Raw genomic sequence first — 25,668 nt, 5'->3', positions numbered from 1 at the left:
TGTTTTTGCTATTCCTGTGCTGAAAGGCAATGAGCAAAAACCATGCCTGTAGGAGTCTGAGAAAAAACACATTTTTATCAAGACCTTGTCTCAAGAGAAGCTGACCAGCACCTCTGTCCTTCTACCAGTTTTGTTGATTTCTGAACAATTTAGCCTGAAACAGTGTTCCAGAAAGTCACTTTTTTGTTACCAGAAACAAGATAAAAAGACTAACTATTCAAACCCAAATAGGAAGTGACTATGTGTGGCAACAGTAATGTTAATACTTGTTGTCATGAAAAATTTTCAGGAATTCAAATATTTCTACTGTTTATCAGATATAGTGAAATAAATCCAGGTGTGCCTAATACTCCAGGAAAATACTCCTGTCCACCATGATATTAAGGTATAAATGTTTCATTTACTGGAAACATTACATAGCTGAACAATTCTATGCAAGATAAGTAACAAAGGCATAGACACTGCTGTCCTCTACATCAGTAAATTATGCAATAGCCTAGTGCCATTTAGAAATAGCCACTATTTCTCCCTTGAGCAATCAGATAGTAACTTTCTAGCACAATACTAGCTACTCACTACCAGCTGGAGAGTTTAAGAGACAGAATAATGGCCAGTGCTTATGAACACAACTGTTTTCCCAGAAGCAGTGTGTCAAGTGAACCTGATTACGAATACATGTTTCTGTCCTACTGGCTCCAACCTACATGTGCTGCTTTTAAAAGAGGTTTGTGCTTAGATATCTACCAGTAGTAAATTTGGCAACTGCTCATCTAGAAACAAGCTACAAATTATCTACAAAAAAAAAAACAAAGAACACTTGACAGACAATAACTAGACTGTGGCTAATAGGAATTATTAGAAGGGAAAAAACAGAAACGAGAAAGTGAATTTAAAAACTTTTTCCTTCATCTCCTTATTTCCATACCAGTAGTGTACTCTTTTTATTTAAATGAGCTGTAGAATGCATCTATTTGACTACCATGGTAGAAAATTAATCCTAGTTGCATTTATTTATTTATTTATATTAACTAGATTTACTGCTGTAGAACTTGGAAAGATAGCAGTGGTTGAGTGCAAAGGAATTTTATACTCATGTGACAGATATTAGATATTTCGCCTCTTCCAAAATTGCCATAGAATCTATAAGATTTTTACCACAATCAATTATAAATAGCTTAATAGAACACATTTATAAAAACAAATCCTTTATCCATGCATATATTGTAAAATAATATTGGAAATTATGGAACTGAATATTACTGCTACAAAATTTAAAGCTGGCAAATTAATTTATCAAAATTTATACACTTACGACTTGAAGCAGAGAAAGATAACCAGCTCCAACATTATCAAAGTTTACTTTCACATTTTTCCATCGAACATCTGTCTTAGTGCTCATAAGATTTTCACATTCAGTCATATTATCAACTTCTTCTGGTAGGAACTGAGCACCAGTTGTGGTGTTAACACAGTTAAAAAACTTGCCAGCAAACAAATTTACTCCCATGATGCTGAAAATTAGCCAGAATGTAAGACAAACCAGAAGTACATTCATAATGGATGGGATTGCTCCAGTAAGAGCATTCACAACCACCTAATAAACAAAAGAAAAAAGCTTTTTAAAAACTGTATGCACATGCCTATATATAAATATCAGCAATCATTTATTTTTCCAAATAAAGCAGAAGATTTAGATTAAATCATTAAAATACACTGATATAATGCCAATAAAAATAGAAATACACAGAATAGAATAAAGCATGTTACTATGTGCCTTGCTAACTCACATGCAGATTGGAGTTCCTCAGTGATTTAATAATTTATTAAGCATATTTTTAAGAATTTGTTTTACACATTATTTCATGATTTCCTTTTTTCTTACCCTCATGCCTTCAAAGCGTGACAAAGCTCTTAGAGGTCTCAAAGCTCTTAATGTTCGGAGGGATTTAATTGCACTGAGTTCTGCGAAACCAAGGGCATGAGCTACTAAGCTAACCAAGGAGACCTAGATGAAAGAATATAAAATTAACATTTTTAAATTTTCGAACAGCCTCACAATACAAATATAATGCCTACTGGAAAGAAAACATCAATCTGGGTATCAGAAAGAAAAAATAAAGGTGACTGTAAATTTCAGAACAATTTAAACTAGAAGAGACTTTATGATTTCTGAAACTTTCATAACTGACATGTTGTTATGCATATATAAAAACACACAATACTTTTACAAAATGCAGGGCATAGGCTGTGTTGAATTACATGCGACATTTTTCTCAGGTATTACTGTCTGAGACAACATACCAAATAGTATATTTGCATTTCTCATAAGTTCTTAATGGTAAAGAATTCATCCAATATTTTAGTACAAACCACTGCAATAGGTTAAGAGGACTACTAGAAATTAAAACAATGAAATGCATCATTGTATACAATATTAATAAAGACACACAACACAAGGGAATAAATGGATTCAGAATTAGTGAAAGAACAGCTGAAAAAAAAAGAATATACTAAATAGGGTAAATCCATTGCATTTGTTGATGAATACAACGCTTTACTCTTCTGCTTCAAATGTCACAAAAATATTCTCAGTCAAGCGGAAAGCAAAAACCACATGGAGTTCTGACATTGATTACAAAGGATACATGATTAGGTATGTCCACAGATGTGTAAGTGTTACACTAAAATTTTGCAGTGAGTTCAAATGAAAGTAGTAGCCAATTAGATTCAGCACTTAAAAAATTCCAAGCATTCTTTCACTTCCGACATCAGCCCCCCTGAAGTTTGTGAGGGCATTACTATCTGGATAATAATAATAATAAAAAGTTGAATAAACTCAGTCAAAGCCTGTAATGTACTAAAAACCCATCCCATTCTGCGTGCAACGTTCAAGCAGTAAACTATACTCTAAGACTGACAATTACAGACATGATAAAATCTGACCCAGCAGCATTTGCTTCTACTAATTTGCACTTAGAACTAATTCACATAATAGCCAATATATGAATAACTAGTAATTAATATTTCCTGCAGATGGTAAGTCGTTGAAGTGGTATATGGTGAGTCAGACAGGACACTGATAAGCATGAATACTAACTGTATGATGGGCTACATAAATACAAATGTTAGTACAATTACCTAAAAGCAATGCACTCAAATGCATGTAACAGTGGACAGCAGTTTCCTGGAAAACAGTAGCTGTGACAGTCACAAGAGTTACGACAGAGTTGATAACTTAATTGTGAGCTATGGCTCTACAGACTTCCACAAGCTGGATATTTAAAAGTCTTTATATGGAGTGCCAGAAGAAAATCTATGTTTATCTCCATTTGAGAAAGAGAACTGCTTCCAGTGTCTTAAGTTCAAAATTGAAGTTAAAAAGTCCAAGAATGATTAAGAAGCTCACAGATATGTTATAGCTATTTGCTTTAGAGTACTGAAGTAGGTTAAACAGTGGCACATTATAAAATACATAGAAAATGAGGAGAAACTGGCTATTTTTTAAAATGTCTTTTAAATGTCTTAGCATGCAAAGTCTTAATAAAATCAAGAGTTTTTAAAATCAAGATTCTGTAAATCACACTAACTAGATAAAACCAAAATAAAGTTAGGGAACTCAACATCTGCGCAATATATATGAATAATAATATATATGAATAATATATGAAATACAAGTCAGTGATCAGTACAATGCATTATCATAGATGACTGTATTGCTGCATTTATGAAATAACTCATCTAAAGCTTTACAAAATTCACCAGCTGAACTAACTATAGTTAGGCCAGGTAGTTCACAAGAAGAAACTTTCCATTTTCACGAGAAGATCCAGAAAAAGAGCACACTCACTGAGTGCGAAGACCTTTGTTTATTCCAGCAATTCTAATTCCTATACAAACTCAACTATAATACTCAGTTTCAGAATAATGTTGCTTCTTTAAATTCAAATGCTAGAGAAACATTTATTGTAGAAAGCGTTAATCCATCAAGACTTTAAGGTCATACTTCTACAATTCTAGAGAAGATAAGAGAAAATCTGTCAGATAACCAGATTTTCTTAGTGATAATACAATTATTATATTTACATAGAAAGCAATCCTCTTCCTGATTAGTACATTTCTACTTAATGATGCCATAACAATATCTTTCTTCAGAAAGTGAAATATAATTTTGCATTTTTTTTCTGCTTTATTTATTTTAAAAGGGGAAAATGGAGAGGCAGGATAGTTCATCTCATGATGTTGTTTGTGTGCGTGCAAAGATGCATGTGTGCACTTGTTTGTTATTTGTTTTTTTTTTTTTCTTTTTCTTTTTAAATCTCCTCCTCCTCGTATATGACCACAGTTCGGACAGTACCTGATAGCAGCTCTAAGCTTTCCTCTATATATAAAAGTGCTAACTGTAACATTTCTGTGATGTAAAATGACAATATTAGTATATACTTTCTCCAATACAGTAAATCTAATAGGTGTATTGTAACGAAAAGAAAGGGAAAATACATAAAACACAATGTTATAATACTTTTAAGACAGAATCCATCCTCCTCAGCTTCACTTAAACTTTCTGTTCTCCTAACTAACATACAGGGCACTCACAGAAAAACACGTTCTGTTAACTAAAGGTAGAAACATCTTACTTTGGATTTGTTAAACTGTTTGTGCTTTGGACAATCAATATGGCTTAAGGTTTATTTCCTTTTTTAACATTAATACTCTTGTGGTAATCTAAAATAATTTTTGAAAGCTTCAGTTGAGCTGGATTAACAGAAAAAAAAAGCTGATTGATGACTGCTGTTTTCTAGTGAGAACCAATGATTTGTGTCCCCACCAAGTCTTCTACTCCTAATAGCTGTCACATGTTGTTGCATCTACACATGAGGAAATCTGATGCAGATTTCTTTCTTCTAAGGGTAGTTCAAGTAAGCTGTCAAACACTACATGAGCCTATGGTAACTATGGGTAACACAGGGGTTCTTTCCCTAACAGGAGACAGCTGGAGAGGTTAGATCAACAGGTACAGCAGAGTTTGCACAAGAAGATCCTATAAAATGTTGCCTCATTGTGAAACACTTATTTAGACTGGTAGTGGCATGTCAAATATCTCCAGTGAATAAAGGCGTAAGACAGGAAGATAAAGCAAAGATAGATTCCAACAGCTGAAGGTCAGCACACTGCTTGTTACCTAAACCAACAGGTAAAAGAAGAACATCAGTAAGAGAAAATTTAAGTTACTTACTACTACATTAAAACAGTACAAGCAAATCTTACAATAAAGTTAGAAAATGCTATAAGCAGGTCACCCCAGACGTTTTCTAGGGGGAAAAATAAAAAAAAAAAAAACATAACACAGATGGTCAAACACTGGAAAAAGATCACCCAGTAGTGTGGCAGAATCTCCATTCAAAACTGCATATTCATCCCAAGTAACTCAAGTAACTTTGAGTTAGAGCTGACTTCTAAGTTGGCCTGGCTTTGAGCAAGGAGCTTGACCAGAAAACCAGAGGTGCCTTCCACCATAAACTATACTATGGTCTGCTGCTATAAGATCGTAAGACGTAGGCATGACCAGCAAGAGATAAAGGTGGCTACACAAAAGCACTGAAATCACTGAAAAGTGGGAATAGCCCACATCTACTGTTACGGAGATATGGTATGCTTTGCTAAATTGGATATCTTAAACAAAACCACAGTGCAGGATCAACCTTTCACAATACAGTCTTGTACAACTATACTAAATCTGAACACTTCTTAAGATGTAATAGATTTTTATTTATTAATTTTTCATGTTCACAAATTGCAATTACAATGGACAGAGAAATGGAAATTCAAGTATCACATGGTTCTGTAAAGAAACCATCTTAGAAAGCCAGCAGGAGAAGAAAAAAAGAAAAGAAAACTTCCTTCTCTAAGAAAACATGTTAATTCTCATTTCATTAAGTTAGCCCATTTTCTCCAATTGGGGATTCCCCCCACCCCTGTAATAGATGTTAAAAATTGAAGCACAGTTAAATGAGAAAGACTGATGAAACTACTTGTGCCTTTCTTCCATCCCTAACCCCCCTCCCCTCCCCCCAAAAAAAAGTATTTTAAAAAAATAATATTCTATTATATTGGTAAGGGACAAATAATTTCTGTTCTAGATTCCAGATTCCGTCTGATTAGTTTGCCCCGCCAGTTTGTTGAATTTCCCCTATAATGTCCATGCAAAAAGAACTCCTTTACAAGAACATATGCTAATATCATGCAATGTCATTAATTTCATTAATTTCTTTGGAATGCAATTACCTCACTTTATTGCAATTGTTGAAAAACATTAATACTTTCACCTAACATCCAGCTTTTTTTCCTCTTAGAACAACTCAGAGAAGCTAAAAGGGACATTCTCTATAATCTGAGACATTGCCAAACAAAACCAAAGTAATTTCAGCTTCCAAAACAAGAATCTAAAATCATAAGTCAAAGAAAAATGGAAGAATTGCACTGAAATTATTCTTTCAACCCAGTAATAGTCAAAATGAGGATTGCAAAAAGTTAGGAATCATTCGTCAGCAGCAATCCATAAGCTATCACTACTTTGTTTTCCTCAAACGTTATCCTTACTTCAATTGCTGCCCTCCCCTTCTTTTGCTGTCTTCATGACAGCCTGATATTCTCTCCCCACAGTTCTTCATCAGTGACTCATTAAGCTCAGGATCAACTGTCCTACGCTAACCCTATGTGCTCACTTAAATCTCCCTCCCTCTCCCTTCTGTGTCTTCCTCCTTGCTTTGTCACCAAATCCAGAAGACTTAAGACCTTTCAGATGATACACCTCAATCACTGAGTGGGACCCAGAGCAGTAAAACAGAGACAGAAGAGATGGAGTTAATGATAACATATATATACATAAAGTCAGATTTAGTTACTTATGGAACAATTACAATGGAAACTTATTCACCAGCATGTCATTTTTCTGATATTTAACGCAATTTGTATTCTTCACTGCATATGCATGTATCACATAATAGCTATATAATACAACCTGCCTAAACAAAATCAGTGTGCTACTTAGAGACTATAGTACCTACATCAACAATCAGGAAGTCCAGCCAGCACCAAGCATTAGTGAAGTAAGTTTGGAAACCATAGGCCACCCATTTTAGCACCATTTCCAGAATAAAGATGTAAGTGAATATTTTATCAGCATATTCTAGTATGGTCTTGATAGTCTTACGCTGCTCAATATATATATCTTCAAAAGCCTGTAGGAAATATAGGTTGTATGTAAGTCAGATATTCATAGGTCTTTACAAACTAGAAATTAAGCCACAAGAACCGAAGAAAAAAAAAGGCAAGGTGAAACTGCTGTCATCTTTATATGTTTTACATTGAAAAGCCAGGATATACTTGTAGTCTCTGCTTATGCTAAATTTTAGACTTTGTCTCCCAACAATGGGATTACAATATAATGACTGAAGTTGCCAAAAAGTTTTTTGGAAATTTGAGTAATAGTCAACACAGAATGCCAATTAACAGAAGTGAATAATGAGAGAACACAAGGAAATCAGTATCTGTACTAGTGCTGGAGATTATTCTAATTTACAGCAGAATAACTGTTCCAGTTACTGCATAAAACTTTTCCATGATTTTGTATGATTTTTATAATTTCTTGAACAAGAATTTAAACAATCATCTCAATAAGCACTCACACATGTATCACCCTGTATTCATCAAAAACTGATCTGCAGAAGGTTATTTGGCAGCAGAATTTTAATAATTTATTTTATATGCACTGGGAAAATATTCTAGGAACTTCACTCCAAGTTCTCTTTCCAACCAACTCTGATTTTTTTCTTTATGACCACAGATGTGTTATAATCGTGCTCTTGATAAAACATTCTTCATAGACAATGTTTTTATGGGTGTACTTACCAGAGCACCACTACTGAGAAGAATCATGAAGACAATGAATGTTTCAAACCAGTTGTGTTCTACTATCCTGTAGCATGTTTTTCTAAGGTTCCACCAGATTCTTCCTTTTGTGCTTTCTATATTGCCTTTACAGCATTTAAACTTCTGTATACAGCCTAACAACATAAACAATAACAAGCCACTTTAAGGTAGAATTCTCATTATTCTGAAACAGCAATATCACTTTCATCTAGCTCCTGTTTCATGAGGTAGTCAGCCTTTCAAGTTACTGGATTCTGCGTAAAGCATCCTTGCCTTCTTGATTTAATACCTGGGATATAAGAAGGCTTGCATTGAAGTGATTTATTTTTTTTTTCCTACTACCCTTATACTCCATTAAGCTTAAAAACAAAACTAGTCACCTAATTGAGCTAATTCTCATTTATAAACACATTTTTCATCTATATATAGATAACTAGGGAGCACATTAGAATTGCCAGGGAGTAGAAACAAAAAACATAAAAATGTAAAAACTTTCACATGAACTAGAGTTCAAGAGTACAGAAGCTTTTTTTAAAAGGACATTTGCCTCTCAGCTACTGTTTAAATAAACCACACAGATGTAAACACCCTTTAAGTTATATTGAGGGTTGGTATATACTTCGAGAGCTGACTAATGATACTTCCTTTCATGACAAACACCTGATTTAACTGGAGATTGCAATATAATCTAGAAGCTATAAAATAATTTCCAGATTCCCATCCAAGGTAACCTAGTAAGAGTTGACTTCTTTATCCATAGATTGGACTTTTCTCTTCAAAATTGAAAATCCCTGCTTGAGCAGGTACACTGAAGTTACATAAACAGTATGAAAATGTTCAAATAAATGTTAAAAAAAAAAAAAGATGTATAGGTAATTTAACAGGATATATTGTAGGCACATTTTCAATTCCAATAACTATTTAAACCGTATATTGAAATATTATTTTCCATTAATAATATTTTAAATAACTTATATTTTCACTAATTCAAGATAATTTGAAGAACACATCGTAATTTCTCAGATAAACATGAGTAGACGAGAGCAATATATTCTAAGCATAGTGGAGAAATTTTTCCACATGGTACAGATTCGTGATAGCCATCTGCAAAATAAGCCTCACCTTGGAGGGCTCCCTACCACATCACGGGACCGAAAAAGTTTATTTGCACAGCCTACAGAAACACACAAACCTCACTACCTGGCTTTCCTTTCTATGAGATTAATCATTTTTAAAGAAAAGTAACCAAGTTTAAATTATTTTAAAGGGTCCCAAAGGCAGTATTCTAGTTTTCCGATAAGCGTTGTTAGGTTTGCGTGCTACAGGTTACAGTGAATTTCATCATCTCACATAAAACTACCACCATGATGAAGATCATGATGTACTTCACCTTCAACTCCTTAAAATGCCTACATAATGGAGAAAATAACTCTACCCCAAAAATAACAGATAGTGTATACTATAACAAAGAATTGTAATACAATATAGAAGTATTTGAGAAGTATAAATATTTTTAATCAAGAGCGTGCACATCGCCCCATATTCCAAAACATTTTTTTTAAATAAATACTCCTAAGGACAAAAGCCCTAGTCTAAGTCAAAGGTGTCACTTATAACACTACATCAAAAGGCATAGCTGATAAATACATGACAATGATAAGAGCATTAACGTAGGACATATTTTATTTTGAATGACTTTCTTTTAATCATGACTTAAATGGAAGGTAAAACCTGTAATATCACAAAAAAAAGTTAAAAGCTCCTATATGGTAAATTTCAGTAGCCTATAAAAGGATATTGCTGTGCAGAACTAAAACAAACAGTCTTCTAAGGACATTCAAGTATGCCATTAGACTTCTTTACTTGAATGAAAACGTAGGATCTCATTGAACCCATTTAATTTGACTCACATGTTGCATCCCTCATTATATTTATGCACATACATACATACTACATTATGCGCATACCTTCCTGCCCCCAGTCATTAGTGAAATGTCATGATAATAAGTCTGTTGTCTAAGTCAGCCTTTCCAAGATGTGAATCATCCACTGGATTACTTTCTAGCACTATGGAGGGAACACAAGTAATCACATGACTCTGATTTAAGCTTCTCAGTGAAGCAGCTCAAATTAAGTGGAGTGAACCTGGTTTACAGTTTGGTCTCACAGATTTCACTAATGAGACTGGCATTTAAATCAACAGGAATACTGATTGCTAAGAATCAGTTTATAAAATTGCATCTATCATGATAAATAATCAAACACACATATTTAATTTTGCATCACAAAAATGGCTCTGTTGTCTTCAGTACAACCATCTACAAAGGGCAAAATTAATCTTACCCTAAGACTTAAACAAGGATATGGGACTGCATTAGAGAATAGTTTCTTCGGACTGGGAATGCTTGTTGCAAACAACTCAAATATAATTGCTAACCCCACATTTTATTTCCATACCTTCTGTAAAACATGCCTGTAGCTCTGATGCTTTTTCTGGTTCAGTCTCCGCTTTTTCTTCTCCAAAGAGAGCTAAATTAACTGTACTGCCTTCAGATGAGCTGGAAAAATTTAGCTTCTGAAAATAAAATTCCATAGTAGCAGTTATACTCTAATAACATTCACATTTTTGGAACTGTAATTAACATTAAGCATGCAACACAGTGTACAAGTAACAGTAAGAACAATATTTGTCACACACAAACATCCACATATAGCAGTCAATGCTGTTGAAATGTGCATAAATCATCCAACTTTCTACCTATAGATTACAAAGTGTATCATGTAATCCTTCACTGAATTTCAGAATTCCTGGTCCAATTACAGCACGATGTTAGCATTCCTTGAAGCTAACTACCACCAAGTAGATTTTTTGATACATACTCCATTGATTTTGTGTTCTGCTGTTGTTTTCTTAAAATACACCTCCATTGCTACGTTTTAAACCAATATGAGTTATACAGTATGCTTTAAGTTCATTTATCTTGGTAATTGCTTTCATCATAGCAGTCTTCTCAATCTTAAGACAGTAAATCCTTGACAGTAGTGTGTTACACTGTGAACTATCAGGATAAACTGTCCAAGGAAGAAAATGTAGCAGACTTTTATGGACTGATTTTAATAAAGTGACATTTTTTCACAATGTGAAAGTAAGGGAAAAAAAATCAGTTCTTTTTCACTGGCATCTTAAACGTCAGAATGATGCAAGCTAACTACTTTTTGCATATGACAAAAATTGACAATAAAATTTGGTTACCATTGACCACAGATAATACATTTATTTACTTTTGGTTTTAAGATCATTATTATCATCTAGATTGCAAAGTGCTAAAGTAAAAAACAGGATTGATACAAAATCCTGTTACAGAAATGTTCAAATTCATGTTCAAATCTGAACACATTTATGAAATTAATAATGCATTATATATTAGCATATAATTATCACTACCATATGAACATTTATGTTTTTTCTCATATCTATTAAAATTTTCAAAAAGGACAAAGTATGATAAATACATTTCAACTGGCATTAATTGGCATTCTCTTTTGTCAATGCACATATGTATTACATTGTGCATTCAGAAACTACCTGTTACTCTGGTACACATACCTGTACAGTTAACACCCAGAAAATAAGGATATGTGTTTTAAAATAATTAAAATGATATTAATTTAAATTACTACTAAACAAATGCTAAGAAAAGAATACGCCTGAATTTATTTTTTATCTTGTAATCTTCATGTGTCTTGCACTAAATCCATACTCTGGAGATTTTAAAGGAAGACCGTGGTGTCCCGTACACTTGATCTGAGTATGAGTACCAAACTAAGTCAAAGTAGTTTAGGTCACAGCATTCTCTGTCATTTTACGATCTTATTATCAGAAAAGTACATAATGTCAGTAATGGATTCACTGAAACACAACTAAATGTCTGTAGGGAATGATGTAAGCACACTTTGTAAAACAGCCTCAATTTTGTAGAATTAACCATGTTTTTTCATGAATTTTCATGAATTTAGCTAGACTTGCATGATTAAAAGATACTTAAAGAGATATTTAAAATAAAACAAGACAAGTTGCGGGCACTATCCAATGAAACTATATTCACAATATTTACACCTCATTTTTGAAATGATGGAGGACAAATCGATTTGAAGTATGAAATAATCTATTTTTTTCTTCGCTATACTTGTGAAAGAGGGCAGAGACTACTGAATAAGAAAAAGTAATTCAGTGTTCTGCATTAACTTTTTTTAAAAAGCAATTTGATATTGCCTAATTTGCAGCTACTTTAGAAATTGATAATAGGAAATAAAACCTCAAAGTTATTCATATTTAATGTGAACATGTCATTTTCATTTTTAGAAGTGCTAATTTTAAAATACCAATATTCACAACAACACTTTTCCCAAGCACAAATTCTACTAAACCTGAGAATAGCTCTACATATACACATCATTTATTAATATGTTGCTTTCATCATTCCACGACTTAGCATATATTTTGCAAAATGCTGCAGCAGTGGTGGTTAAACTGAAATAATGAATTGAATTACAAAACATAACTAAATAATTATATATGTATAAATATATATAATTAGGAGTAAGAACATTTTGTGTCACGGTGTTAATGAAAATTAAGAACAACATAAAGTGCCCTGGGTTGTCTAAATTGTAAGCTGATTAGTGTACCATTTGAGCAGATGACATGAACTCAACTAAAAAATACATATATTTTTAAGTACTAGCAACAGTAAAAGAAGAACTGTAAATACAGAAGAAACTGCAAAGAATCAATGAGTTTAAAACATGAAGTTATATATCTCATTTATTCCATGGTAGAATAATCAGAGATTATTGAGATTTTTATTTTTTTAGTTTAAGAAGAATTTTCTTGACTCTAGAGGCAAATTGGAAGCTCTATGAACTGTTTTGATACCAAGAACAGCTGGTCTGGTTCCCTCTTTCTTTTAGGGACACTGTAGGATATAATCCTGGGCTTGAAGAGTTACAGGTTTAATTAAACAACAGTTGTCTTTTCCGTATTTTATGCCCACGTTTTTCACTGATATTAAGACAAAAAGTATCAAACAACAACAGAAAAAAACTCTGACACTAAAAATCAGTATGTATAGAAAAGCTTCTTGTTCTGACCAATTTAAAAATTCAGGTAGTTTCTCAGCCATGCACAATGTTTGCAGAGATTCAACTGTTTTTGTGAACCACTCCAGTAACTGGAGTTTCAGGAAAAATTCCCTTCATGTTCCAGAGCATTTGGTTGCTCTTCAAAGTTTACCAAACTAAGGTAAGAAGGCCTCATTTAATATACACTAAGCACTGGATTGAACGGATCAACTCACGTATTCAAAGGCTGATTAGGTTTGCAAATCAGCACCTAAAATATTTTTGCTCTTTAATATATTTCCCTCATTAATATATTTTTTAAAGATGAAACTATTAGCATTGGCAGTGAAAATAACTCAAATTTTGAATATGTTAACTTTTTCTATACAAATATCTCCAGTACTGGTATAAGGTCAAAATCTGGAGCTCATGATTTTTTTCTGAAGGAACAATGGCACAAATACATACAAGAATAATTTTACTACAGCAAATAGTTCCACTGAAGCCACTTAGGATTGCTTGAGGTAATTAAAGTGTCAAACTGTAATGAGCATCATCTTCCATACAACAAATGAAAGCGTGCAAAATTGCAGATGATAAATTTACAGAAAACTCCATAACAAGAGTGAATAATAAGTAGTTCACTGATCATTCACATGCTGCCAACTATTGTGCATCAACTTATAACAAATAGTTCACAATTTGATATTCAAATAGTAAAGGAAAATCTGATACAGTTCCCAATTTCCAAATCAAAGATCACACATACTACCAACACTACTGTAAATATTTGATATAAAAGGGAAAAACTATCATGTTTAAAAAATCAAAACAAAAAAACTAGTAGAAAGAAGCTAGGAAATAAATTATCAGTGTTGCTTAAAATAAGGAGGACAAAACAATGAGCAAACAGCTCATAATTCTCTAAGAGTTAAAAGCAAAAGGCAACTATTAGTAAGAGCCCTTTGGTGAATATGCTCAGGAGTCTCTTAGATAAGAAAATCCAAAAATATTACTAAGTAGAAATGCAATAGAAACTCTTAGCATACTTCTGTCATGCCACTTACATTCCATCAGTTGAGTATTTCCCTGCTTAATCAGCTCTATTTTCAGCAGGAAATATTTCTTCAAATCTTATTTTTTCATTTAGTCTCAGCCTGACTGCCCCCCGAGTATAGAACTTTAGTGTAAGTACAACCAGTAAAATTAGGTTTATTGGGGTCTTTTCATTTATATTAATAATAAAAATAGAAATTATATATATAATCAATAAAATATAATGATCATACAATATATTTATGCAGTAAAGTATAATAACAATAAACAATCATTTTTATTTATATTGGGGTATTTTTTATGAAGAAAATATACATTTCTAAATAAGGCTCACAAATTATTATACCGAGAGTAATCTCCACACACTGTTTTTTTTTAGCCAACATAAAAACAAAACCTCTCTCCCCACCTCTATGTAACAGGGAAAAAAACCCCGACATGCACAGAATCACAGAATCATCTAGGTTGGAAGAGACCTCCAAGATCATCTAGTCCAACATCAATTAAAAAAAAATAAATTATCATAATATTACCCAAATAAAGCAATAGTAAGGTGATGCGAGAGTCAAATGAAAATTCAAGTTTTTGTGAGTCAAAACATTCTAAATACTTGGTTTGCTATTTTACACACTGTTCTGCACCTATCCAGATTCATGGCAGTAGGAGATTGAAACAGAAGCAGAGTCACATAAACAATATCCATCAAAACAAAATCATCGTCCCATACTTAGCACCTGTAAGATAGAATACTACCATGGTCTACTCTCTCCCACTTGACTGCCTTTTCTAAAATGGTTTGAAATATCACTAGGAAGACTGATCATCTTTTTGAATAGCTTGCAGGCTCCTCAGTCACAAAATAGATACCTGAAATACTTCTAGTATATAATATAGCACAAAAGAGTACATGAGAGATAATGCAGGATCCCACAACAAAAACACATGAAAAAAAATGTATTTGGAAAAGGAGTACGTCAATGATTCCTAAATGGCAAGTGGAACTGCCTGCCTATTCAGAAGAGAAAATGATGAACAGGAAATACACAGGTTGGTAGTTTTGGAGTTCCTTAGTTTAGAGATTTGGGAAGGTACTAGTTGTTATTTTGTATTTTTAATAAATGCCTTCATTTTAGCCTTATTCTTGATTTTCCTAACTTTTATTTTTCTATCTTATCTTCCTCATTTTAAATTATTTTAAAATACCCAGATTTGTTCAGACACCTAAATCCTACACAGATTTTCTGCTTAAAATGTTTTATGTCTTTCTAAAAAAAATAATAAAATAAACAAAACACTCAAATAAATGGACTAAATTCACAAAAAACAACTATTATTGACAAAGACCTGAACTGATGCGTTACTAACTTCCAATTTTAGACACATGCAAACTTCATGAGTAAAACTAAATTATTACATCTAAATTCAAAAGGACTACATGATGCATAAAAAAGGTTTGTTTGATTGTTCCCAGGAGTGTCTTTCATCCTATTATTTTAGCTTCTCTTAAATGAGAAAACTGCAGTGTAAATGATAAAAACATTGTGAATAGACGTGAAACGATTTATGTTAAAAGATATAAACATTTCAGCATACACAAAACTGTAATAATAAAGAAGATCAATAGGCAATGGTCAAATGAATATGATCAGAAAAGGTTTGTAATTACATGACAGCTAAAAACATGGTTCAACAGATGAACAGAAAAAAGGGAAAATTACCTTTGCACTTTCATAAAGTTATAGGCTGTTAATCTCTTTAAACCTTGAACAGTCTTGACATTTAATTCAGTTAACAGTAATCGAAGCCTACAAAGCATGCAGCTTATGCCACAGAAGTAGCACAGAAAATGCTAAAGATGTAACAAGGACAGAGGAACACGTTGGGGCTGCCCCCAACCATGCTGTGATATGAGTCACAGGACTCAGTGGCTGTGCATGTTTCCACTACATTGCAATGGATGGGGAAAAATATATTGTAGCTGAGTAGCATGCAGGCCAGTCAATCTCAAAAGTGATCATATATGCATGACTTGTTTAGGTAACCTGTTTAAACATGCTGACACGTTGCTCTGCTTGGTTAAAAAGCACCAGAGCTGCGTTCTTGAATGATCCAGCTTGATTTTACTCCTGTGAGAAGTAAGAATGGTACGCAATGAAGTTAAAACATGGTACCCCTTTTTTTTTTTTTTTTTTTGAGTACTGGAAACAGCAGAAGTATGGATTCCTACTTATTTAAATATGTGTTTTCAAGATATGTTACACGTTTGCAAAACATAACATTTATTGCTATTGATTAGTGCTTTAAGCTTATCTAAGGACCTATTGAAAGAGATAAAACTAGAATAATATCTGAAGATCACAAATGTGTATTGGACTTGGGCCTGAAATTTAAAGAAATAAAAAAAAAGAAAGAGAAAAAGCTACATCTACAGTATGTATATTTGAGCTTTGAGTCCTTTAAATGCTAGTGATTAACAGAGATATATTTTTCCTTGCAATTTATTTTCAAGGTTATTTCTAGTCTTCCCTACATGCTAAACGTGTATCTAGGATATGCTTTCAGAAAGAAGCCACATGGCAAAATAAAATCAATTTACTGGGTCAAACATGAAAACTTCTGGGTAAGCAATATCATCAATAATTTAAGGTACATTATGGATTGTAACAGACGTTGTTACCCAACTCTTAAATATAGAATAGTGAAGAACCAGGTGTCTTCAATTTCTGCGTAATTTCCAGGTGAAGTGTAGATTTAACAGTTACCCAATCAGGAGAAAATTACCATCAATATCATCAGATATTCCACACAACCAAGATTTAAACACACTACGGCCAGTATCCTTTATTCACATTAATAGTAAGCAAAAGATGTAGCAGCTATTCAGCAGCTATAAATATTTTCTGTTTTACTCTGAGAAGGTCTTTTGTTAATCTAAGGTCTTCTCAGCTGAAAGGTTAACATAACACACATAGAAATAGAACCTCCAAAAAGCAGATGGAGGAAATCAAGTGTCAGGAAATGAGTTGTTCAGACAGCAAACAAGTCTAATATTATTAAATACTTCACCGTACAATAAAAGAAACACTTAAAGAGTCACCTTTTTACACCTTTCAAATTTAATGTAATTACACTTTGCTACAACAAGCTTATTTCTAAAATTTGGAAAGAACAAGGCAAATTCATCTTGTTCAAAACTACCATAAACAAGAAGTAAACGTATTTTTTCTCATCCTGTTTATTTGGTAAATTCACCTTATAATACTGCCATTGTTCCCTTGGCTTTTCCTAATCATTCTAACTTCAGAACTGGAAAATTTACGTCTCTGATTGGCCTGAGTTAGTACCTTGTTAGCTTATCCTATACTAATAATTCTGAACTCAGTAAGCTTTAAAAATCAGATAGGAAAGGCATTAATATTATTATTTTAAGATATCCATTAGTTGTTTTTTTAATAGCAGTTTACTTTCATCCTTACTTCATGTAAATATTATGATGATAATATACTAAAGCAATATGCCTTTTGTCTGTTTAATTAAACATACATACCAGTTTATCTATCCACCTGAAAAATTTAGAAAACCTTGCTTTTCAAAACACTTTTATAAATTGTTTTATGTGTCTTTATATAATTCTGCCTGGATTTCCTACTCTCTTTAGCCATACTTTTCCCAATGCATCACAATTTATTCACTTTCAGTCTAGTCTAACAATCTCAAATTGTACTCTCTATTTCTAAACAGGAAGAGCCATGCTATGAAAGAATACAAGTGTTATATGTCAGAAGATCAAAACAATTCATTCATACAAAATGTAAACAATTTAAATCTTACCTCCTTACTTTCCTCCAAATCTGAGTCACTGCTAAACTCTTCTGTGTTTAGATGTTCAAAATCAGATTCTCCAACAGCTATTGGTACTGTAACAGTAAGGCTTGGGTTGTTTATGAATGGTGGATAATCACTGCTACCTACAACACCGGCTGTTCCATTCTCATTTCTGTGGTAAGTTGTATCTATCCTTATTTCAGCAATGGTACAGTTGGAAATGCAATGGTGTCTCCCATCATTCAACTGATCTGTTGCTGTTCTTTCATTTACAACTCTTTGTTTCCCCCAACAAGATTTTTGGACACATTCACCTGCTTTTTTCTTCACATAATCTATTCCCTTCTGAATTCTTGCAACAGCAATCTGTAAGTTATTCATTTCGTTATCATCCTCTGTAGGAGAAAGGCTGTCTGAACTAAATGAACTCAGCAGCAAGGCCAGAAAAAGGTTCAACACCTAAAAACAAAGACAAGTTTTCTCAATTTTTCATTGACATGTTTCTTCTATCACCTATTATGAACAGCTTAGACATGTTCTCCTCTGCTGTATATGATTCTGGAAATTAAACAGTAAATAAAATGTAAATGCAACGTAAGCACAACACCTGCTCTATACTCAACACAGTTGCTTTTTGTGGTTTTACGTTGCTGTATGACTACAAAAACACTTGTAAATTCCACTTCTGCTCATGTTTGTGGAAGGGTATTAAGGCTAGAAGTTAATATCTTTGGTACTGACTGGACAGATCCAAAATGTTTAACTTCTCTTGCACAGAGAAGCCCTCTGCAGCAAGGCATAGCAGATCTGTGCAAAAAGAGCTTTCTTAAAGGCTGGTCCAAACCCACACAAGTATTTTGCTGTATGTGACTTAAAACACATGAAGCAACCCCTTCCCCAAATCTTACTTAGCTCTCATCCTCTTCCCACTGTAAGACAAAACATAGAATACATTTCAGTTATATAAATCCATAGTTTACCAAGAGCTCAAAAGTTACTAAGATTGAAGTAGCCAAGGAACTTGTAGAGTAGCAGCTCAAATTCTTTAGACCAGGCCCTTCTAGGCAGCTCTGAAGAAAACAGGGTAAAAACTACACGTTGGGAATACAGAAAGACAACTGGATAACAGAGCCCTGAAGACGGGAGTAGAGCCTGCCTACTCAAAATAAATAAATGAAAAAATCTGCTAGAGCTATGGTATAATATCAGAATACAGTGAATACTGTAAAAAAATTCAGAGTTCAATACTACATTCCACAGATTTCTCTCTTGTGGTTTATAAAGCTATTTGAGGAGGATATGTTGCTTGGCAACTCATTTCATTATTATTATTTTTTTATTATAAGACAACAGATTTGCAGAAAATCCTGGAGAAAGTGGCTGTGCTACTAGTAGCATGACTGGTTTGATAATCAGCTTATTCCTATTAGAAATTTTATTACTAAAGAATGAGACCAGGATGGCTAATTCAAGAGCTCTTTTGCTGCTGACAGTTGCCTAAAGAAAAGATCTAGAACTGCATGGAAAGACTCTGTGGGTAATGAGAAAAGCAGAGCAAAAGGCTGAGCAACGAAGGCCTCAAATGCTGTTGAGTTAATAAATATAAAACATTTTAAAAGAAATTTATACATGTTAATGTACAAATTGGTCTGATGCTTTCAGAGAAAAAGAAGATGCAATAAAGACTGCTTTTAAAATCATAGAATCATAGAATATCCCGAGTTGGAAGGGACCCACAAGGATCATCGAGTCCAACTCCTGATGTTTATAAAAAGCACCTAACAAGTAGGAAGAAAAAAGTTGAAGAGTTGAAAGTGTTAAATATTTCCATCTGTTTTAATGCAAAACTAGTGCCTTCCAATTCCAGTTTCCTTACCCTATCTGTGTAATATGTTAGGCGCAAGCAAGGTTTAAAATGGCTTTAACTTCAGTCTAAGAATTTTAATGCAGTCATTTGGACAGAAAAGAGCGGGGGGGGGGGGGGGGGGGGGGCGGGAATGGCTGTGTGTGATTTGAAGTTAATTAGGAAGAAAGTCCTCTTCTGCAAAAAGCAAACTCCCATTTTGGGAGTGTAATACTTGTGGGACCCATCCTACTCTAAGTAACAAGTACTAGTCCACAAAAATCTGAACACATCATGCTTCTCCCTCCCACCCATATTCTCTGAATTGTACTCCATACCCTGACAGGCCCTTCGTTAATTTTGAGGATTCTACATAGGACCAGAAATCTAACGAGCAGAAAACTCTATTTCAGAATCCATATTCATAACATTGAAAATCATACAAAACATTTAAATAACACATTTAATGCTATAAACCACTTAATTACTGGTTCTGTTACCATTCTTTCTCTACATGAATTCTCAAATTGTTCTGACTACATACCACTAGGTTTCCAATCACCATGACCATCATGAAGACAGTAAGGCACATAGGTTGGCCTGCAACCTCCATGCAGTCCCACATTGTTTCTATCCATTCTCCACACAGCACTCGGAACACAATCAAGAAAGAGTGGAAAAAGTCATTCATGTGCCAGCGTGGAAGTATACAGTCGGTAGAGATCTTGCAGACACATTCTTTGTAGTTTTTCCCAAACAGCTGCATCCCAACCACAGCAAAAATGAACACAATGATGGCCAGCACCAGGGTCAAATTCCCCAAAGCCCCTACTGAGTTGCCAATAATTTTTATCAGCATATTTAGAGTTGGCCAAGATTTTGCCAATTTAAAAACTCGAAGCTGAAAAATGAAAATAGAGACATTATTTGTAGTAGTTATAAAAACGCTATAGAAATAAACAACAGATTACAGACCAGTGTCTCTTAATAATAAGGAAAAACAAAAATAAAAACTAAATAACCTTCAATAGGTTTCCAACATCCATAGCTTATACAGAAACAGGAGTTTCATAAAAATCCACTCTTTTTAGGCTTATAAATTTTAGACCTTTTTATCCTTATCTTTCGTATAGCATATCTGTATTTTCTTCTACACGAGTGAAACAGCATACTAGTGGAATTTATTTAGCTAGTGAATTCTGAACACAGCAGCACATATCTCAACCATTTTGTGCAGAAATGCATAAAAAAAAAAGGTGCAACAGAATTCTGCTGAAAGAAAAAAAAAGGATTCTGAAACCCTCGAAGGATGAATCTTTTAAAAGTATATTGTCTCCAGCAAACAGAAAAAGGACCAGACCTACAGTCTGGAAATAAAAGCCAAACATAAGCCCTAAGTCAAACCTTACAACTTATGAAGGAAAAACGTATAACTCTCACTCTTTCCACCCAAAATAAAAACTATATAAAACATATTTTATTTTTGAATACATGCAAAATATGGGAAATATTTTTCTAATTTAATTTCTCTTTTTACATTTTTTTTCTATTAAAATAAAGCATTAATTTTTTGCCAAGAGGAAAAATGACCTGTTAAAATTAATTTATGAGATTTATAAATCCTGCATTTTAAAAGAACAAATTTTTAAAAAAGAATAAACTTTTGACAACTTCCACATAGGAGCAGACAGAAGACTACAAATGTTTTATTTATTTACATCGTCTCTCAGTATGCACTAAGTAAATTGTACACTCACTATGCTGTTACCCATTCATGTTAATACAATTAGAACGGTATCACAGTTCTTTCCCTTGACAAACACTTAGCTTCTTCTGAACCATAAAATGGAACACATTATTCCATGATTACGTAAATAATTTTGTAAAACCTGTTTGCAGAGATATCCTGTGACACTTCCAAAAAAAATATAGTATTAATGTAATATTAATATGAGTATAAAAATACTGTGTCTATTTACATGGGTACAATTAAAATTCAGAATTCTATGTATAATTATCATCATTAATTTATTTACCAATCTGAATGATCGTAGAACAGATAATCCATCCACATTTGACAGAAAAAGTTCCACCAAACTAAGGGTCACTATAAAGCTATCGAAAATATTCCAGCCAACTTGGAAATAATAGAAAGGATCCATGGCAATTATCTTGAGAACCATTTCTGCTGCAAAAATTCCAGTAAAAACCTAAAGGAAGAATGTTTATTATTACTTAATAGATGAGTATGAATAAGTTAAACCAGATGACTAAGAATAACTTAATAGCGACAACCTTCTTACAGCAGGATGTCAATAAGGAAAATCATCACAAGTTGAACATCACAGAGAAGAAAAGTGGCAAAATCAAAAGGAGCTGTAGAGTAACTCTATTAACTTTTAGTTAAACCCAAGATGCATTCAGTGACTCATGAAGAATAATCTATACCTAATGGGCCTCCTGTTTGCTCCCCACATCTGCCCTATATCTAATTAAAAGAACATTACCCAGCAAGATAATAAAGTCTCTCTTGCCACAATGGAAGCTGCTTTAGCTAACGTGTGGAAAAAATATGAATTGGTCATCAGGTGGAGAGTGATGTGCTATTAAATGAAGACTTCAGGAGAACTCACAGTGACAATTAGCATGTCTTTTTTTGCTATCTGCAAAAAAAGGCCAGTTTTGTCAAGGCTCATGCTTGAAGCAAAACTTCTTTCTGCCTCTGACAAGCTACAGATGAAGCAGAAGGCAAACAACACTTCTGAAAAGGGAGTAAATTCATTGTATTTACTGTAAATGTATGCTCACCAGCATCTACAGAACTTCAAAAAACACGTTTTACTAGAAATATAAACAAGCTTATTACAAAAACCAAGAATATTATTTGACAATCTTTAGGAGAGTTCAAAAAGCAAGAAATCAACTGCTGAAACTACACAAATACTTCTCTCCTCAAATACACCCTGAATCTTTTTTTAAAATGACAATGTGAAATGATTATCTTCCACAATGATCTCTTATGCCATGTAAACAATCGAACTATCTCTGTGTTGACTAAAAATACAAAGATACAATTCCAATGTTGACACATTAACCTCTCTGCACTTAAGCCGAATATATTCCCAATATGTACTGGAATTTCATTTATTGTAATAACTGAATTACGCCACAATCACCAGAAATTCCACTTAAAATGAGCATAAGTGAGAAGTATAGCAGATGATCTGTAGCATTGCCATTATAAAAACAAGCAAAGAAATAAACCAAACCACCTACAGACAGGGTACAAAACCACCTCACAGGGAAAACAATTGTATCAACAGACACTCTTGGTATAAATCACAAGTTCTTTCCCTTCCAAATTATTAAGGACCAGTCGAAGCAACACTCCGAACAAAATTACAAAAAAAAAATGCAAAAAATAACAGAGAAAAATATTAATCCATAACAATATCCAACATCTGGTGCTTTGGTGCTTTTCGTGATACTTACAAAAGAAAGTATCTAATTTGGCGCCTACTTTTCTTGCAATACTAAACAAAATCAAGTCAGATTTCTCTTTTGGTTTTCTGTCATCCAAACTCTGGTCATTGAAACTCTATTTGCAGAAATGTCAGCATGGTAATCATACGCTTCAATACAACATACCTCAAATGTTATTTTTAGACTATGTTTAGTAAAAATAAACCTTTAACATGTTGGATGAAACCTTTAACATTATGGGATGATGATAAAAATAATAAAAATAAAAGTAATTACATTTCAAGGAGAAACAATGTTCAGACTGCATCAAATCATTTGGTGGACTTACCTGATTTCCTATTTTAAGTGTATTGTTGAAAGCTTCAGTCATTGGATAATGCTCCATGGCCATAAACAGTGTGTTTAAAATTATGCAAACAGTGATAGCAAGATCAACAAGTGGATCCATTACAATAAATGAAACTATACTCTTCACTTTTAACCAAGGCTCCCAACAATTCCAAATCAAGAAAGTGTGGGCAAACCTATACCAGCAGGGTGGACATTTTTGCCTGGATTCTTCAAGTTCTGGGGGAAAAAAAAAAAAAGAAATGCAGAGTAAGCAAGTTGTGAAGAAAGCGATATATTTTTGTTTGGTCTGCTTTTTCACGTTTATATTCCTGGAACCATTAAGGATGTTTGGAGGAACCTTCTTAGAAATTATAGTTGCTGAATGAAATAGTTTCAGAAGACTAGAAGAAAATCAATAAGGGTTTTCAGCTAATAACTGAAAAAAGTTGTCTACTTATCACACAACCTTGTTTTCAAAAACACCCTATTTAAATTTAAGGACACTTTCCATATAAAAACTTCCAAATTCACAGTCCCCTCAAATTTCTAACTATTGATTTGCAAGAAAAATATGATTAATTTCAGCAAAAACAGTTTTGTTTTTTTTTAAAACTATTCAAGCTTTTTCATGAATTTCAGTAATAATTTCACTACTACAAAAGAAATTACCACTACAAATTTCCTTCTTCCTATTAACTAAGGCCTGGCTTTTAATTTTATGTTACCTTCTTATAGTATAGGTTACCAGAAGACTTATCGCAAGGCACTTCTTCCAATATGAGTAAGTAGTATAGTACACATACATTTTGTCTGTTTTATTATAATACTTTTTTTTTTTTTTAGTTTAGCCTGTTTATCAGACTCCTTCATTTCTTTTTTCATTTTGTCCTACCATTCATTTTATGCATTTGCAATGGCTAGTTATTTTTAGTCATTCCCAGCCTCAAGTTCCTCAACATCAAAACGCTCTCTAATATAGAGAGCCACACCACCACCCCTTCTGTGCTGCCTGTCCCTTCTGAAGAGCCTATAGCCAGGCATTGCAGCACTCCAGTCATGAGAGTAGTAGTCCCACCACGTTTCTGTGATGGCAACCAAGTCATAGCCTGTCTGCTGCATGATGGCTTCCAGCTCCTCTTGTTTGTTACCCATGCTGCGTGCATTAGTGTAGATGCACTTCAGTCGGGCCATTGCCTTCTCCCCCGGCCTTGCCATTGTTCCCCCTGGTACAGCTCCAACAAGACTTATTTCAGCCCCGTCCCCCTTCTTTCCTAGTTTAAAGCCCTCTCAACGAGCCCTGCCAGCTCCTGGGCTAGGATCCGTTTTCCCCTTGGAGATAGGGACCCGTCTGCGGTCACCAGGCCGGGTGCTGAGTAAAGCGCCCCATGGTCAAAAAAACCAAAATTTCTGTATTGGCACCAGCCTCTGAGCCACGTGTTAATCAGATGGGCTTTCCGTGTCCTCTCGGTACCCCTCCCTGCCACTGCAGGGATGGACGAAAACACCACCTGTACTCCCGCTCCATCCACTAACCGTCCCAGTCCCCTAAAGTCCCTTTTGATAGCCTTCAGGCTTCTCTCTTCAATATCATCACTGCCAGCCTGGACTATCAAAAGAGGGTAGTAGTCAGAGGGGCGAACCAGGTTGGGAAGCTTCCTGGCAACATCCCTGACCCTGGCCCCAGGGAGGCAGCAGACTTCCCTACGGGTAGGGTCAGGTCGACAAATAGGGCCCTCTGTTCCCCTGAGAAGGGAGTCACCTACAACGATCACCCTTCTGTCTTTCTTGGTGGAGGCTGTCTTGAGGCGTGGAGTCAGCTTCCTCGCCCTAGGCATCCTCCTGGGTAGACTTTCTACCTCGTCCTCACCCACCGGGCCTCTCAAGCTCCAGGGCCTCAAATCTGTTATGTAAGGGCACCTGGGAAGGAGGGGCCAGTGGGGGGGTGCGTTGCCTGCGAGGTCGAGCAGGGACCTGTCTCCATTCCTCCTCAACTCCTAGGTCCCCTCCCTCTGCCCGACAGCGACAGGGCAGGGAGTCCACCCCCTGGGTGGTGGTGTCTCGCCCCGGTCCCTCTCCTTCAA

At 34.3% G+C, this 25,668-nt stretch overlaps 1 protein-coding gene and 1 long non-coding RNA gene across 4 annotated transcripts in view; one reads left to right on the top strand and one right to left on the bottom strand.

The window, feature by feature from the left end:
• LOC121072246 (sodium channel protein type 2 subunit alpha-like) overlaps positions 1-25,668 on the bottom strand; it is a 72,896-nt gene that overhangs the window by 10,657 nt on the left and 36,571 nt on the right. For 2 of the 3 annotated variants that reach the window (XM_040561689.1, XM_040561690.1), the window contains 9 exons: positions 23,586-23,824; positions 21,811-21,984; positions 20,319-20,675; positions 17,938-18,390; positions 10,387-10,504; positions 7,909-8,063; positions 7,065-7,238; positions 1,883-2,005; positions 1,313-1,594 (listed from right to left, as the gene is read on the bottom strand). In XM_040561689.1, coding sequence (XP_040417623.1) covers positions 1,313-1,594; positions 1,883-2,005; positions 7,065-7,238; positions 7,909-8,063; positions 10,387-10,504; positions 17,938-18,390; positions 20,319-20,675; positions 21,811-21,984; positions 23,586-23,824 — 2,075 coding nt within the window. The remainder of the gene's footprint in view (positions 1-1,312; positions 1,595-1,882; positions 2,006-7,064; positions 7,239-7,908; positions 8,064-10,386; positions 10,505-17,937; positions 18,391-20,318; positions 20,676-21,810; positions 21,985-23,585; positions 23,825-25,668) is intronic. The other variant, XM_040561692.1, reaches the window with a different exon arrangement.
• LOC121072255 overlaps positions 1-25,668 on the top strand; it is a 97,942-nt gene that overhangs the window by 42,168 nt on the left and 30,106 nt on the right. The window lies entirely within an intron of this gene.

This window comes from Cygnus olor, chromosome 6 (assembly GCF_009769625.2).
Source record: "Cygnus olor isolate bCygOlo1 chromosome 6, bCygOlo1.pri.v2, whole genome shotgun sequence".
Classification (NCBI taxonomy): domain Eukaryota; kingdom Metazoa; phylum Chordata; class Aves; order Anseriformes; family Anatidae; genus Cygnus; species Cygnus olor.
Note: the sequence above shows the minus strand (reverse complement) of the source record. Positions and strands in the feature narration are given on the sequence as shown.